Here is a 16,457-nt window from a genome sequence, read left to right as displayed (position 1 = left end):
TTTCCTCCTTTTTTTCAGAAAGTCTCCGCGTATCCCCGAGGTAATAGCGGCGATATAAATGTTTCACAGTGTCACCCGCGGATTCCCTGGTTGCCGCAAAATTTGATTAACGAATCTCCTGAATTTTCTCTCACAGGCACATCAGTGCACCTGAAGTTATGACGGCTCCCCGACGAATTATTAATGGCGCCGTAGGATTACCTCTGTTTCGTGATTCCGCGCTTTCCCGCTAGTTACCCGCATCGAGATTCACTCGGCGAATCGTGCGGCGCATGCAATTATTTCACGCGTTTCGCCGTATGGAGATCATTGAAGATGACAATGACCGCGATACGATGATGCTCCCACGAATCCGTATATCGCATGTCATTTTACCTAGATTATAATTCCGTCGACGTTCGTTCGAAATAAAATTATGAGCCGCGTGCATGCGATGGAGAATTCTGAGGTGCGCATTATCGATCGGATGCGTAGCAACTGTCGCTAATTGCGATTGACGATTAATAATTAACGCGTACATCCCTAATCCGCCGCGAAATAATGTATCGTCCCGTGTTGCGTCGTGCGTGCAACGTCCGGTATCAGGGAAGACTATTCGCGATAGCAGGATATCAAACAAGAAATATCGCGTTATTTCGTGCGTGAATCTTTCAGAAAAGCAGTACTCGACTTTCATAAACAGCTCTCTCGAGTTATCGATAAACGGTGATATAAATTTCAGTTATTTATACTTTACACGGTATTACTCAATTTTCAGATAACTTCGCGCTCCCACTGGTTTGTTTACCCACGAATTTGCGAGGATGGTTCGGTCAACGTTTCGATCATTGACGCGAAAATTCGCAAGGTTCTCTCCCACGAATCGCAATGATTGCCAATGTTGGCTCACTGGACTCGCCAGTGTTTCCAGTCAATAACGATCGAGCGCACGAAATCGCGACTAATCGCGGCGATGAGAGCGATCGCCGGCTCGTGCGCGCATCCCGCCTGATCTTGCGTGGGCGTCGCGGCATCACGCAGCACGCCGGCGTACACGGACGGCGGCGGACGGTTATGCGACGCCTCGCGCCGCCGTCTCGCAGTAGGCGACGCGACCTCGGCCCGTCAGGATCGTACGGGTGATTTATGCGAGGAGACGGGGGTCATGCCGGTCTCTTTACACGCTGCCAGCCGCGGCAGATCAGGAGACAAGAAAAAAGAGCGGCCGCGAATGCCACGTGTCTTGGCGGTAGTCTGGCATTAACCGGCGATTGTGTGTGGTCCTCGTGTGTGTATTTACGCGAGCGGGAGTGCACGCCGGCTGAGAAGAGAAGATGATACAGTTTCGAGGTGGGAAAAGACGCGCGTCGCACGACGATAACCGACCAGGCGGTCTCAGTGTGGATTGATACGAGGGAGAAAAGTGGTAAAGTGCAAGACCGGCCAATGCAGCGCGATATATACGAGCCGGATATCTGGCTGGCGAAGAGGAACGCTAGAAGAAAAGCCGAGGGAGAGAAACGATCGTGAGTGTCAAGACAGACGGACAGGAGAACGTATAATGTAAATTGGCTCGCGATCGTGCACTCGCACGGTGACGCAACCGCCGAGCGTCGAGTGCGGTTGGCCACGGTGATATGCATGCGTTATATCAGACGACATCGATGATTACGTTAGAGAAGAAAGAGCGAGAGAGAGAGAGAGAGAGGAAGAGACAAAGAGGAGAAAAGTGGAGACTATCGTGACGAGAGAGAAAGAGCGAAGGAATCCGCGATGCGATCATTTCCGATCCTGCGGGAGAGCCGCCGGTAGTCACGGTTTCCTCGCTAGGAAGCCACCGTACATTCTCCCCGCCGCGCGCGTCTGACTCCGCACGACCTTTTCCACTTTCGACTATCTTCCGGACTGGGGCGCGGGGGTATTCTTCCACGGTGATATGCGAGCCCGCCGTATATCTTGGCGGTTTTCAGGTCGTTAGCGATGCCGGGGGTGGAACGAAGGGAACGGGGGGCAGACAGAAGCGGGAAGCGCGCGCGAGATTCTCCCTGAAACTTCCCGGGGATACCGAACGTTTTAGCCGAGGACGATCGCGCTCGCCGGAGCCGCGACTTTCCGCTTCCTCTCGCCCGTACGCGGCCGTCGTGTCAACACGATGATCGGTTAAGTTTCCGGTAAATTTAAATTTCTTTCGCTCGCTTCGGTTCGGAATGTTTGTAAATCGACGCATGACCGATCTGTTTGAATCATAAGGACGGTTTTTGCTGGAGAGTGCTCGTCGACACGCGAGAGCTCTCGAACCCCATTTGCCCGTTTATATCTGCGAATATAGATTCGCGTTATTTTCGTACTCCGCAGATCTCTTTTGCAAAACGAGTTCGCGTTTATGCGCTCTCTCTCTCTCTCTTTCTCTCTTCTCTCTCGCTCGCTCGCGCGCACTTTTTGTCTTTCTTTCTCGATAGCACGCTCGCTCGATAACTTGCACAGCAGTGAAATCGCAAAGTCATAGTCGGCCTTTAAAACGTTCGTGATTTAGAAAAGATCGATCGGATGAGCTAGATTCGCGCGTCTCTCGATTTCCTCGAGAGCAGCTTCGAGCCACCACCGCCGTCACCTTCTCCTCCGCCACGTTGTTTGTAAACAGCATCGATCGACGGTTCCTCGGTTTAATCGGATCAGCGGCTAATCCGATCGTTGACGTTTGTTAAACGTTCCTTCAATTTTTTAACCCTCCGCTTAATGCTCTTCTCCGCGAATCGTCCATCAGTCGCGCGATTGCGTTTTGCAATCCTCCTCTCCCGTTTCCCCCGCCAATCGCAATTTATTTACCTACCTCGTTTATACGGGGGTTGTTTCGTGACCAGCGTGAGCCCTCTTATGCAAATTTCAGCGCAGCTTTTTTCAATGTTTAAGCGTTTCTTTTAACTACTCGAAGTCTATCAGATTCAGAACTGTCTAACTTGGGGTTACGAATGTATTACATGGTGATGACATGTGTCTTACGAAGTATCAATTTTGAAAAGGAAATGAGAAGTCTACCTGAAGAGTCTTTTTTAAATTGTATTAAAAAGTTTGATGCAAAATTTCTCAGACGTTCGAACGATTTCGCGTGTAATTGCATGTCGTCTTGCACTTCGCGCTAAGTAAGCCAAACTGCCGTGATCTTTCTACCGTCGCAAGCATCACGAGATCATGAGGTTAAGCTGTCCGACAGTTCGCTAAGAGTTCGTCCCATCAGTCGAAAGTTTTCCGCGAAATCGGCCGAAAATCAGGGAAGCTTTTAACCCTTTCGGTCTGGCGGAGCGGCAACTCGGTGAAGTGGTTTCTGCTGGCCAAAGCGCCAATCCACCAGCGTGCCAACAATAGTAATCGGAGCATTTAGCAGAGGCGACGTTTCATGATAACGTGTCATGAAGAGGGATTGTCTCGTGTAACGCCGCATCGTGACATTTACAACGTTTTGTAATGTTATTAGGGTGAAATGCCCTGAAGTGTTACGAAGTTTGAATATGCGATGACAAAAAAGGAACGTTGCAACGGATAATTCTGCCATAATGTATGTAACTTATTGCGGAAACACGTCGGCGGGAAAGTTGCCCCTAGTTCATCCAACCCACCCCGGACGTCGAAGGCGCTTATTCCGCGGAGAGCCACTTCCGGCTGGGCTATTATACGCGCGATCCTTTACGCTGTCTCACGGTGTGAATATCGTTCATCGATCCCTCGTCTCTAATTTGCCAAATTACTCTTCTCCATGAGAAAAGCACGCTCGTTAGCGACTCTGGGCGAACGGACGCGCTCGCGAAAGACGTACGCGTGTCACGGAAGACGACGCGGTTAAATTAGAGCCATAACTCGTCGAGATTAATTTTCGGCGGTGGCAAACACGCCGCGGACGGTTTTCCACGCCGAGAACCGAGCGCACCGAGCGTTAATTTTTCCATCCGTCCGGGATTTTACAAAGGAAGGCGAGCTAATTCTATCCTCGACGGCGTAAGAATGGTATTCTTTTCGTGATTACGTGCACAGTGCAGCATGGACTCGAGTTACTTCAGCCATCGTACGGATCATTTACATGAACCAACATTTACCATCTCGTTTTTTACTTCCTCTGTCTAGCATTTACTTTTCGCATGTATTTCGCTGATCGAGGTATACTTCGTTATTGTTTGTACATTCCAACGAGTTTGTCGTTTAAAAACTTACTCTCGCGTAAAAATGTTTAAAAAGTCCTTCGAATGTTTTACATGTATATTTGCCATCATATCGCTTTGTTATAGTTTGGAGATCTCAAGCACCATTATAAGTCGGAAGCATAAATACAGTGACAACTTGACTCTCTCCATGCTTAAAACGGCCTTTGGAATTATCTGCTAAAACGCCGATAAAACTCTGTGAATTACCCTGCGTATATTTATGTACCTCGTACGTTTCTCTGGTTGTTCAGGAAGAATTTGTCTCCTGGAATGTACGTATTGTAATATATATTGTAGTATCGATTCTCAATCTGATTCTAAATACATGAAAGAGCTACTGCACGCTCGAGGCAGATAAATCGGCGCGTAACAGACTGTGAATGCTGACGGAGAGAGATAGCGGTAATACAAGGATACAATGGATTGTTGGGAAGCGTACACCACTAATGCGTTTCCTGACGTTTCCGCCGCGGAAATTCGGGTGGGCTTTGCGTGAGCTCAAGTAACTTTGTGCTAATAATCCATCGGATTCGCAAGTGCGCCGTGATAATGGCCGTTCGTTTCTCGTTTACCCGTCATTGAAGCCTCACTCCTCGAGTTCTCACTCTCGCGAGTCTGCCAATCCGACAGATCTTCCTCGCAGCGGCCGACGAGGGGAGAAATCTCAGTCCTCCCAAGTTATATCACTGCGCGCCTCGTTTATCTCACACCTCGGGCGCTTCTTTCCGCTCGCAGGTTTAATTTTCTTAGCGCGAGGCGTGCGTACGATGAAAAATAAACCAAGGAACTTTCGAAGTTGTCGGGAAGATATATGAAGCGCGAAGTGTGATGCAATATCAGCTATTAATTAATCTCGGAGCATTTAGGAAACTTCGTCGAAATGGATATATTAATTTAATATTAAAAAAGTATGTATAAAAAGATGCACACAACGAGAGAAGAAATATTTTGCAATTATCCAGTTATGCGAGTCTCTGTTTTACAAGAGTTTCTCCGCCTTTTCCACATCTCAGTATTTCCGGAATTTAATTCGTGAATCTTGCGCCGTCTCTCCGGCATCGACTTCCTTCTTTGTCTACTTTAATCTGCCGTAATCGTCTTTATGCGCGCTGCGATTCGCGAAGAAGAAGCGGCATCAAGCGCGCAATCAAAGTGTCGCGGACAAACGCGCTGCGAGAAGAAGACGGAACAGCTACGAGGGTGACTGGAAGTGTCTGGCGAATTTGTATGACTTGTTGTCTACCTAGCCAGCAGTTTTGAGTAATCGCTCGCTCTTTCCCCTCGGTTCCTCTCCGCTGCTCCGAAACATCCCTAAGCTGGGCGTCAGTCGTCACCCTTGCGCGAGTTCCCTGGCGCGCACGACCTACCCTGAGGCATTCTTTACTCTCCCATCAACGCGGCGCCCGCCGCATCGTCGTCGCCACAGTCGTCGTCGTTGTCGTTGTCGTTGTCCCAGGGTCGTTTCTAGGATCCGAAGCGCACACGCAGGCACTCCCGGAATCTCGTTTGTACATTTATTTTACTCCCTTCAACGTTCCTCTCTCGTTCTTCCACTTTTCTTTCTTTTTTCCCGCGTCCCTGCCTCTTCCTCTCCTGCCGTCCTTCGATTCGCTGTCGCAGTCAGAGTGGCACGGAACGGTGGGAAATAAATGGCCCCTAATGGATTTCTTAGACGTGCGCGCGCGGGCGCGCGGCAGAACTCAGGTGCAGCAATGCAGGAGTACCCTGGCCCTCGAAAGTACGGCGGAACTCTAAATTACAGGAATCATTGCCTCTCATCTCATCTCTCTCTCTCTCTCTTGCTTCTTTCCGTTCCCTTTCAACGTTCGGCAGATCACCAGCTGCACGACCCTATCGGCGCCGATGAAAACTTTTCACCCCGTCGTTTCTTCCCGCGGCCGTGTGCGTTCGCGGCGAACTTTTCGTCTTCACCAATAATCTCAGCGACATCTCGGTGACCTCGACCGCACGCGCAGCTTACTCTCTCTCTCTTTCTTTCTGTCTTTCTCCTCTCTTGGCCCACGTTCTCGCATCTGTGGTGATTTTTCAAGCTGTCCCGCGTGCTCGGCGAATTGCCGACCGGCACAAAGCGTAATTTTATTTGCCAGATTTATCCCGGTTCTTTTTCGACGTTTTCCAGTCATCGTTCCAAGAGTGGAGAAGCAGGTGGGAATGAGAGGCATCCATTGTGTAGTTTTGGTCTATAAGGTTGGGCGTTTAATATTGCGTGCTTTGCATTACATCTGGATGTTTACATAAATTATGTCAACTATTTTATGTTTGGAATCTATATTTGAATATTTGGAAAAAAGAATCACATGTAGCGATCCTAAACTTTGACAAAGTCAAGTCACCATTACGTTACAACAATTTTTAAATATTATAATCAGCATCTTTCTTTCTAAAGTTTCCAAAAGCCCTCAAATCTGCTACAAAGCACTCTCTACGTAAAACTCTGTAAGAGCTGTACTGTAAGAGCTTTATTTTTATTAAAAATTTTATTAGAATTTGAAAGAAAGAATGATATATATTTAACGGAATATAGTTGTAATAGAAGAATATAATAGCGGAAATAAAGAATTTGTCTTGCGAGGAACGTGATGAAATAAAAAATCGTATTATCCTGGTGAATCACATGCCGAAGTTTGTTGTCTCTTTAATGAGCAGAAAAGTTTTCTTTCTTCGTCAATAATCTCGATGGATTTCGACGTTCGGAGATCTCTTATTTTCTTATCATTAAAGTTTTTCTCTCTGTTTGCAGCTTCCATTGGTAAAACATACGTTCATATTTGTATAGAAATTTGTTTGTAAATTTCACTTCTTTGCCTGCTCGCTCTGGCGTTATCTCACTCCACAACGGCCTTTCATTTACTCCATTTGAGCGGGGAAACGTCGGCGTCGGCGATGAATAATTCCCAACAAAAATCTTACCGATGCGCCGCGCAAATTCACAAGAGGCACATCACAAACGAAATCAAGTAATTTTTAAAAAGTGATTTAAAAAACAGTTTGTATTTAAACAACGTGACATGCATAGTAAACGTATCTCTATGTGACTGAAAGTCGCAAGTGTTTTCAACAAAGAAGATTTATAACCACGCTGATTCAAAGTAATGACAAATACTTTTTCCAATATAATCTAATCATTAAATTACATCCGAAATTATTAGTTATACATTGCATAAAAGATTAATAGATGTTGTGTAATGTTTTTCTGTCAAATGTCGGTTTTCCTCTTCCCGAGCTGACGCATTGTACTGTAACGATAATAGCTTGCATTAAGCGCACGTGGAGATTCCACAGAGGTTACGATAAGCTAAAATACTCCTGCGCTGGAGTATCGTCACGTCGCAATCTACTGCGATCCTAGCGCGGATCGTACATTTAACGACCGTTTTGCGGGTCCGTCCTGTTCGACACGAGCGTCTGGACGAGGCGCCAGAATTTCCGTTGCCGTTGCCGTTGCCGGGCTTTATAATTGAGAGAACGAGCGCTTTAGCGATGCTAATTCGGTGAGTTGCTCTAACAAAACAATTTAACACAGCTCATACATAAATCATCGGCGGCAGATAAAAGTTTTCTGGCCGGGTGTGCTATGGGCGGGCGGCAACAGACGGGCTTGAAAGGACCCGTCGCGTCCTTCGATGTACCTCGCCCGTCATTTTCGCCCTCCAGACCTCGAGGAGGAGCGGAAAGTTGAAGCTTTTCCAGACGCGCGGCCCGTTCCTTCGGCCCCTCGCTGACACTCTAAATCTCGTTTGGAAATCTCGCTTCTTCGATAATCCATTCCCGGGCGTTCGCCCCTTCTCGGCTCTTTGCCGGCAAATCGGCCTGAATCGCGCAGCGCGCGCCGCTTCTTCGGCTGCATAGGGAATAATAAATGCGTCTTAATGACGCGAAGCCGAGATCAATGAAACGCGTCGTATAAGTTATGAGGGTCGAAGTGAAGTCTTGATATAGTGAAAGTAATAAGTTAAACCAAAATAGCGCCAGAGATAGAACGTCGCACTTATTTTTATCTAAAAGCACCCCGATATCATCCCTAATGATTTATGAAGTCTTTTCTAGACACAATTAGAGAGAGAAGAAAGAGAGAGACTATAGAAACACTCTTGTTCTGTCGTGTTAAAGTGTTTAAAATTTGCTGTTTTATTGACGTTACACTTTGAAAACATTGGAATACAATTAATAAACTGCAAAAATATTCACTTGTGAGAACAAGCATGCATTTTTGCTCAATGCTTTTACCATTAAATAAACAGACATTTACAAGGGTGAAGCTTATATCTGTGCGTGGGAAGAAAAATAAATATCCAAAACCTATATCAATGAACGATCCGCGTTGATGTAACTTTCAACCACGTCCGTGTTTAAGAGTTAAAATTATCACTTCACTTAAATAGGTATTACGTTTTGTCCCTCCATGATGGAGAAAATAAAAAAAAGGAAATGATCTCAATGCACCTCGTAGCTTTTGCTCCGGAAAACATCCAACGTGCGCGTTTGAAGAGAGAAGCTCACCCTCCTGCACTCCGCGTTTCTCGCACTACGAAAACTCGACCTTCGTCGGCGCCGTCACGAATGACGAAAGTTTCCGCCACTACGTGACGAGCGCATCGCACCCTCGCCGCCCTTTCACCCGGCCCTTCCCGTTCGCCGTTGGAATAATGCGATCCTAGCGCAAAAAAGCGGGAAAAACTGTAAACTGAAGTAACTCGCTGGAAGTCGTCCGATCGATCGCATTGTGTCTCTCATCGCATGATCGCCTCCCCTTCCTCAGGGGTACACTCGAAAGTTTCTTCGTCGAGGTTTCGCGATGGGATAGTTTCTCTGATACCACCGCCGTCATTTCCTCTCTCTCGTTCTTTCTCGGTGCTCTTCTCGTCCGACCACCCCCAGTCGCGCTAATGTTATTCGAGCTGTGTTCTCGGCATAAAGTGTTACCCTTTCGGTTTTCTCGTTTCTCCCTCGTCCCGCCGGTGGTTTTATATAATTTTTTTATTGGCCGTATGCTCTCTTCGCCGAGCGAGAAGCGAGGAGCGCAAGCCGGAAAATTCATGTGAGAATATTCGACGAGGCCGCGCTTTAGTTCGCTACGCTTCCTGCAACGAGGTCTCTAGATAATATACGATACTCGTACGCGGAAATTTTTTCGAAATGACGGCATCGTGATGCCGGATCGTGACACAATCCTCACGCCACAGGCACAAAACGGTGATTAATTAAACGGAAGCTAAACCCGTGTCGCGGTGGATCGAACAACGCGTGTTCAATGTTGAATTCGCCCTTTTTCCTCAAAACTCGCAGCAATCGTCGTGGTGCGCGTCGTCCTCAATACCGCTATTATTCGCTTGTCCATTTCTCTTCCGTGACACGATGATTTCTCCTGGTTTTCCATATTGTACCCGTGTATACATTTTTTCGGTAGCGCGCGCAAAGTGGCCGTGAAATGTCATTTGCGAATTTTATTCTCCCACCACGACCTGACCATTCTGTACTTTCCGCCATTATTCCTTTGCTCTTTCCTTTGTTCGAGTGGTGGCGGTGAGGAACGGGTGGCGGGGATCGGTTTTCATCGCGACACGATGATGAATGCGGCAATGTCCGCCCCGAGGCGAGAAACACCATGGCTCGTAGTCGCGCGCGCGCTCGCGATTCGTATGTGGCGTATATACTATACTCGGGGATTGCCCGAAAGCTCGGGTTTACGAGATTTCGCGTCTACACCGCTCTCGGTGCTCTTTCACGCGCGCGCGAGCGCGGGAACGCTGGATTTATTCGCGCTCCATTTCGCGCGATTTTCTTCCCGTAAATCTGCGTCCGCTTGCCCGCGCCATACAACACGCTCCCGGTTTCCTCTCGGCGTGGCGGCGAAGATTTGCATGCGTTTCGTCCCGCGAAAGCGCAGCAGCGTCGGCAATTCAGGGAAAAATCCGTCGCTCGCTCTCGGAGCAATGGAGCGTTTCGTAACGGCATCAGTTAACCCTTGGTCCGTTTATTTCGCGACGGGCGTTATCCAGTTATCCCTCTCCCGTCTGTCGAGAGGCGGGACAACGTGAAATAATAGTAAAGAAACGATAATTCGTAAATTTTCGCGCTGATACCGGAGCTGCTTCTTTCTTCTCCGCACGTAGCTCGTAAATCTTTCCATTATTTGGTTGCATCGACGGCACGTTGAGGGATCCGTCGCATCGTTCAAGATTAAAATGAAAAATCGCGTGGCGTGTTCGCGCGCGGATAACAGCTAATGCGATATTTATACGAGCCGACGTTACGTATAATATTTTTCCGTCGTGTTGCCGGTCATTCCGGGGCTGATGTTTACCTGCGGATACCGGGGCGTCGCTCTCGGTGGAAGGACTTCGTATACCATCTCAGCCATCCTGGCCATCGTCGTCCGCCGTCGTGTCCACAGTACATCCCCGGCTTACGAAGTAACCGAGTCCGAGGCGAGAAAAGCCACGCAGAGCGCGACTAGTGAGCCAATATCGTTGTCGCCGCTACGTCGGGCTAGCAACTCTCGCCGGGCAATATAATGCTGCCTGTCTCACTTTTCGTATTACGTCCGAGGTCGCGCACAAGTACTGTCTCAATAAAACAGGCGGGGACACAAACGGCGCAACCCCGGGCGATCCTTTTCTCGAGACGATATCGCGGAAGTCGTTCGACGAGGGTTCGTGAATCTCGGCGCGGAGCGTCGAAATCCGCGACGAGGCGAACCTATTAATTTCACTTTCTACAGGTTCCACCGGCGGCTTCAATGAGACCGCTTCTCGCTCGTTTTGCACCGCCTTAGCGGGCTATAAATCCCACGCGGTGGCTGACAGAGAGGAATAGGAGGAGAGTCCCGGTCGTGTTCCAATTTTGGCAGAGTCCCGATGCCACGACGAATGTCGACGATTCTTTAAAGCGATGTGCTCCAGCGAGGCGCGGGATTTACGATAACGCGCGGAATCGGAGGATCTTAATGCTCGCGAGAGGGCAAGGCGGTGGAAACGCGGTCGTTCTTTATCGCAGTCGCGCGCGAGGGTAAGCGACGATAATTTTCCGCGACGTCTTAATCCTCTCTCTCGCCGCGATGCTCGAGTATGATGGAACTGTTCGTTGTCGCAAGTAGTGCGATTTTAATGTTCCCATAAATATCAAAGGCGCAATTTTCCTCGCCAACCGCAATGTGGACGGAAAATCGTCGTTCTTTCTTTCCCGCTTTCTTCAACGTGAGTGATGAGAATAACCAAGTAATTAATCTTTGTTCACACGTCTCCGCATACCCGCTGCACCAACTTCGCATGCAAATTACAGACCTGCTTTGCACGTGATTCGGCTATTAAGTTTATGGAAGAAACTCATACATTTTATTAGACAAGAAAGGAGTAGATTATCTGGCGCATTGTTTACGTGCTAAGCCGGAGCACATATGGGAAATAATGGATGTATGAAAGATCAACTGCATATATTTTCTCTCACCGCGCCAGCTTGGAAAGGGAGATACATCTGCAGATTTAATTGGTTACATTACGCGTGTCCATAGTCATTTTTCGCAGAGGGTCTTTTGATAAACAACAGCGTTAGTTCGACTTTATTCAGATGACCCGGTATATCCAATTCGCGTCCCAGAAAAACAAGCCGGCGCGTACGCTCGCTCGCTCGCTCGTGAGCGCTCACAATCCCTCGAAATGCGTTTCCTTTTATTCAATATCGAGGTGGGGTGTACATCGAACCGCGCCCGGCTCGCGTCGGAATTGACGCGCGCGGGATGGAACAACGATTTACAGTAAAGCAGCGGCACCGCATTTCAATAGTCTCCCGGTGAGAGCGAGCAACTTGCTGCGGAACAAGGTGTATAGCCTGAGCGAACGGTGAGGGGTGTAACGCTGCACCTCGGTACATCGGCTCGCCCGGCAGAAATATCCGAAATGGTAATGACATTTAAATGCCATTCATAAACGTCAGCGCGCTACCACCGCCGCGAGCACGCGCGCGCGCGAGCGAGCGAGCGAGCGACCGGCGGGAATTTTCATTTCGACCGGCAAAACGAGACGCAGCTGCGGCCGAGTGAATTTCGTTAGCATCGCTAAAATGGGAAAGCAGCTAGTGTCCGCGTGTCCGACCTCTTGCGAACGGTAAATCCGGATCCTCAAACGAGGCGAAAGAGCCTTCTTATAACGGCTGCGAGGATCCACCGCAGGACGCGTTGATTAAGAACGCCGTTGGCTATCGGCGCGATATCCTCGCGTTTCTCGGCGAGATTCGTGACCGTAGAACTGTAAATCGTAGATAAATTGTATCCACGTTAAAATTGTTAATTTGAATAATTTGTTGTTAAAATTCAATATTAAGATGTTCGACATGTTTTATTTTCACGAATAAAAAGAAGAATTGGTCCAATGTTTGTCTAATGCGGGGCACTTGCAAGGCTGCAGCAGTCATCTTCTGCAAGACTATTTGGTAAATTTTTGCGATATGCCCTGATGAATATATTAGTAATAGTATGACATCGCAACGAGCCATGCAACGAACCGTGCGTGGCCCGATATGTAATTATTATTACTAGCGGAACGAGAGAACGCGCGGCACTCGAGAGTACGACGAATGTATAATGTACTTGGCTGGGGATGCAACCGTCGCCCCGACCAGTGGGGAAGCTGAATGCTTAAACGGCACCGCGCATTTGAATGCTTAACTGACACGTTCGAGAGACGCGCGACGCGAAAAAGCGACCGGCGTCGTAAACGTCGCTCGGCGGGACGGACGGCACCGGGACGGATGCTCATTACGATTTTATCCCGACGAGTGCAGGCCACGATTTTCGGCTCTCCCTCGTTGATCCTTGGCGCAGCGTTAGACGTGCGGATGCACGATGTTCGAGTATGTTCCTCGCGCACGTCACCGTAGACGAATAATTCAGTCTTCACGCCTCGCTTCCATCTAGCTCTCTTTTCGTCCCTCTTTGTCATGCCTTATGTATCTGGATCGTAATTGCAAAAGACACGATATGCAGCAGCGAGTTAGGTTCATTTGCTTTTTCTCATTCGTATTCGTCGAATACCGTTTCACAGCAATCCAAGAAATTTCATTTCTTGCAATCTTGCAATTTGACTCAGCTAATGAAATTGTCGGTTTGCAGAAAGCGTATCTAAATAATGTCACTATCGCGAATTCTGCAATACGTACGGTTCTACTTCGCCAGCTGCATCCTAATCGCGCATTATTTTTGTAGAGACGTGGCTTTTCCCTCCGGCGCTAGTCGTTCCTTTCTTCGAAGGAGTTAGACACCGTCTGGATATTAAAGATTTTTCGCACAATACACTTTTTTAGCTATTTTGCGGCGCCGCTAGATCTCAGGACTGAGAGTTTTCTGTTTCTCTGGCTTGTGCGATCAATAAAATGTATGAAAAAAAACCAGATGCGACGCGAGTCGAGTGAAAATACCAACGTGTTATTTTGCTCGTCATTGCGCGAAACGGCATTACGAGATCGCTTGTTCTTCGTCGGATTCTGTTTGGTACACAGATATTTACTAATATAAATGTGAAATGTAAACATCAGAAGAAGGAAAATATGTAGAAAGTACGAAAAAGAGGAAAACTATACGCATAGCGAAATACTCAAATAATTTGTAAAGATAATATAATATGTTACGATACGTTAAAATAACAATATAAATAAATAAAAAGAAAACACGATACGCAAATGCACAAGAAGCAGTAAATACTCACATTACTCACTTGGCCTATTTTCAACGGCAAAGAAACGGGAAAAGGAGGAAGCAAAATCGGAAACTACGGAAGAATATTCGCACGCTTCAACGATAATAAGTGGCAATTTAATAGACGTAGCAACTAGTTACGATATATTGCACATATAATGATTGAAATTATAATTGTCTTACTTAGCCATTTTTTTCGATGACAATTTAGCAATGATGCTATTGAAATGCAGACGTTATGTGTGCCTAGAATGCTTCGCTTCAAAAGAATTAATACGTCGTTATATTCATTAATTTTACTACAATTATAGATATTCATCAAAACTCTTCTCCAAAGAATAATCGGCATCTCAATTACTTTTATTGGTGATACATTTTCGATATCTTGTCAATCTTTATAATCGTTTAGGAAATAGAATATTCATAGGATATTAGGACAGTGTCGAATGATGCATTATGTTCTCTAATGGAAACAGATTTTGACATTAAATGCCTTTGTTGGATTTCCATGGTCGGACATAATTAAAACTCACCGGAGGACGAATGTAAATCTGCAAATTTATAATATGTCCACGTGTGTGGATACGTATGTATAAACGTATCTTTCCGGATCCCTCATATTCTCGCGATTTTGCGCTTAATGACGTAATTCCGTGCTCACCGTTATGGAGGTGACATTAAAAAGTATCCTCGTAATCGTGGAAAAGCTAGAGCACGGCGTCGCCTGCATTATGCACATTATGAGGGTACTCGCGGCATTAATTTCGATCCGCTGGAGTGCGAATTTTAAGAGTTATGACAGCAGGCAAGCAAGTATTTTGAAAATTATGTCTACCACAGTATATTCATATTTTCAGGATTCGTATGAGAAACAGAGAAAACGAGACAGAGATGCATCTCGTCGCAAAAACATTTGCCGCTTTGTCTTGAATAGATCAAGATGTCGATGTTTCCGCGTTGACAATAAATAAAAATGAGAGATAATTTTGATTAAAATTACGAAAATGATTCTTTCATTAGATTTAAATAGTTTTTTCGTAAATAAATTCTTAATGTAAAGTTTGCTAAAACATATCAGGATATTTAATATCAAATATTGAGATATTAGAGATAACATTCGTGAATTCTTGCTGACTTCTCGACGACCGGGCTTCGGATTAACCAGAGGACCTCATTACGCGGGACACGAGCGGGAATTTCCGGGACACCGCGTATGCCGTGTAAACTTTTCAGTCGGAAAATCTCGCGCGACTTAATCCCCGGGCAGGAACAGTACGTACCGAGTGCACGAGCGATCGACTTAGGACGTTAAACCGGGCTTAATTCTTTCGCACGAACGTGACTGCAGGATACGCCCATCCGGAGGGCTGTATTTTTTCTTTTTTTCCGGTTTCTGGGTAGAGACCGATCCTCATTGCGTATGCCATTTTCCCTGTTCCCGGCGGCGAATCTCCCACGCACGCGATATTCCTCACCGCTTACGAAAACACTGTGCACCACTTACCGGAGCCGCTTCCTAACGATCTTTGAATACACCTTTCGCTCTTTCTGCCTTTTAGCATTTTCTTGCATCCCATCCTCCGCCCTCTTTTCATACCCACCCTCCGCAAGAAACTTTCGCTGATCTCGCCTCGCTTTGGCGTGTAAAAACCTTTGAGATGCAGATCGAAGTTTAACCCGCGCGAAATGCAAAGTACACTCTGTCGGCGGCGTAAACGTGATTTCGGCATTGAGAAACTGAAATTTCGCGCGGATTCGATATGGCGATATCATGATGGGATAGCGGGATCCAGTAAATTCAGAGTGGCCGGAGGTATTGTTTAATCTTAATTAAGAATAACTGATGCTGCCGCGATTGTGCTTGCGATGCCGCATCGCGATTACGGCGTCTAATCGGGGAACTTGCGAGTTCGCAGAGTAAGTATCTGGAAGAAAGTGGGCGTCGTATTCACCGAAATCGACTTAATTAGAACCTTATTCGATTGCCGTGCGCCAACGATTCCTTAATGCTTAACAATAATGCGAAATGGTAACAGAGTTTCTAGCGGGTCGTAAGCTCGTGAGGGAAATGCCCTCGCGCTTTCATAGAGATCATCACGAAGAACATGGTCGAAGCGCAGTTAATAATTAATCGAGAAATTTTGTGAAGCGGTGGGATGAAACCAAGCGCGAAATACGAAGAGGGTAAAAGCGCAGCCAGTACAGTGTCTCGATTAACTGGTTCGTCGCGACGAAATGGCAAGAGCCTTTTGTCAGTGCGATTCTCAATTTGCTGTGTTCGTCAGCGATCGCTTTTCGCCCGAGAATAGCTTCGAAAAGCAAGGAAGAGGATTGAAATAACGTGAAGCGAAATAGCTGAATCTTCAGGCATACATTCTATGATCGTCCAATGACGCAAATTTTATGTTTTGATGGTACATTGTTTATATTATATCATTAATGAAGCTTTGTTCAAATGCGAAACGTTAATATCGAGAAATTGGAGATATTTCTGAACTGATACTGAATCGCTATGTATTGGGCGGTAACATACATTCGTCTTGTTTTTTAAATGTTTTTAATAATATCGGTAACAT

General features: G+C 46.8%; 2 protein-coding genes across 3 annotated transcripts in view; one reads left to right on the top strand and one right to left on the bottom strand.

Moving 5' to 3' along the window:
• LOC105287882 (SET and MYND domain-containing protein 4) overlaps positions 1 to 16,457 on the bottom strand; it is a 101,785-nt gene that overhangs the window by 41,962 nt on the left and 43,366 nt on the right. The gene's annotated exons all lie outside the window — the stretch shown is intronic.
• The window catches only part of LOC105287880 (growth factor receptor-bound protein 14), a 244,544-nt gene continuing 229,183 nt past the window's right edge, over positions 1,097 to 16,457 (top strand). The window contains exon 1 of one of the 2 annotated variants that reach the window (XM_026971766.1): positions 1,097 to 1,505. In XM_026971766.1, the coding sequence (XP_026827567.1) occupies positions 1,426 to 1,505 (80 nt within the window). In that variant the 5' untranslated portion in view covers positions 1,097 to 1,425. The remainder of the gene's footprint in view (positions 1,506 to 16,457) is intronic. The other variant, XM_026971765.1, reaches the window with a different exon arrangement.

Source organism: Ooceraea biroi, chromosome 8, assembly GCF_003672135.1.
Source record: "Ooceraea biroi isolate clonal line C1 chromosome 8, Obir_v5.4, whole genome shotgun sequence".
NCBI lineage: Eukaryota > Metazoa > Arthropoda > Insecta > Hymenoptera > Formicidae > Ooceraea > Ooceraea biroi.
Note: the sequence above shows the minus strand (reverse complement) of the source record. Positions and strands in the feature narration are given on the sequence as shown.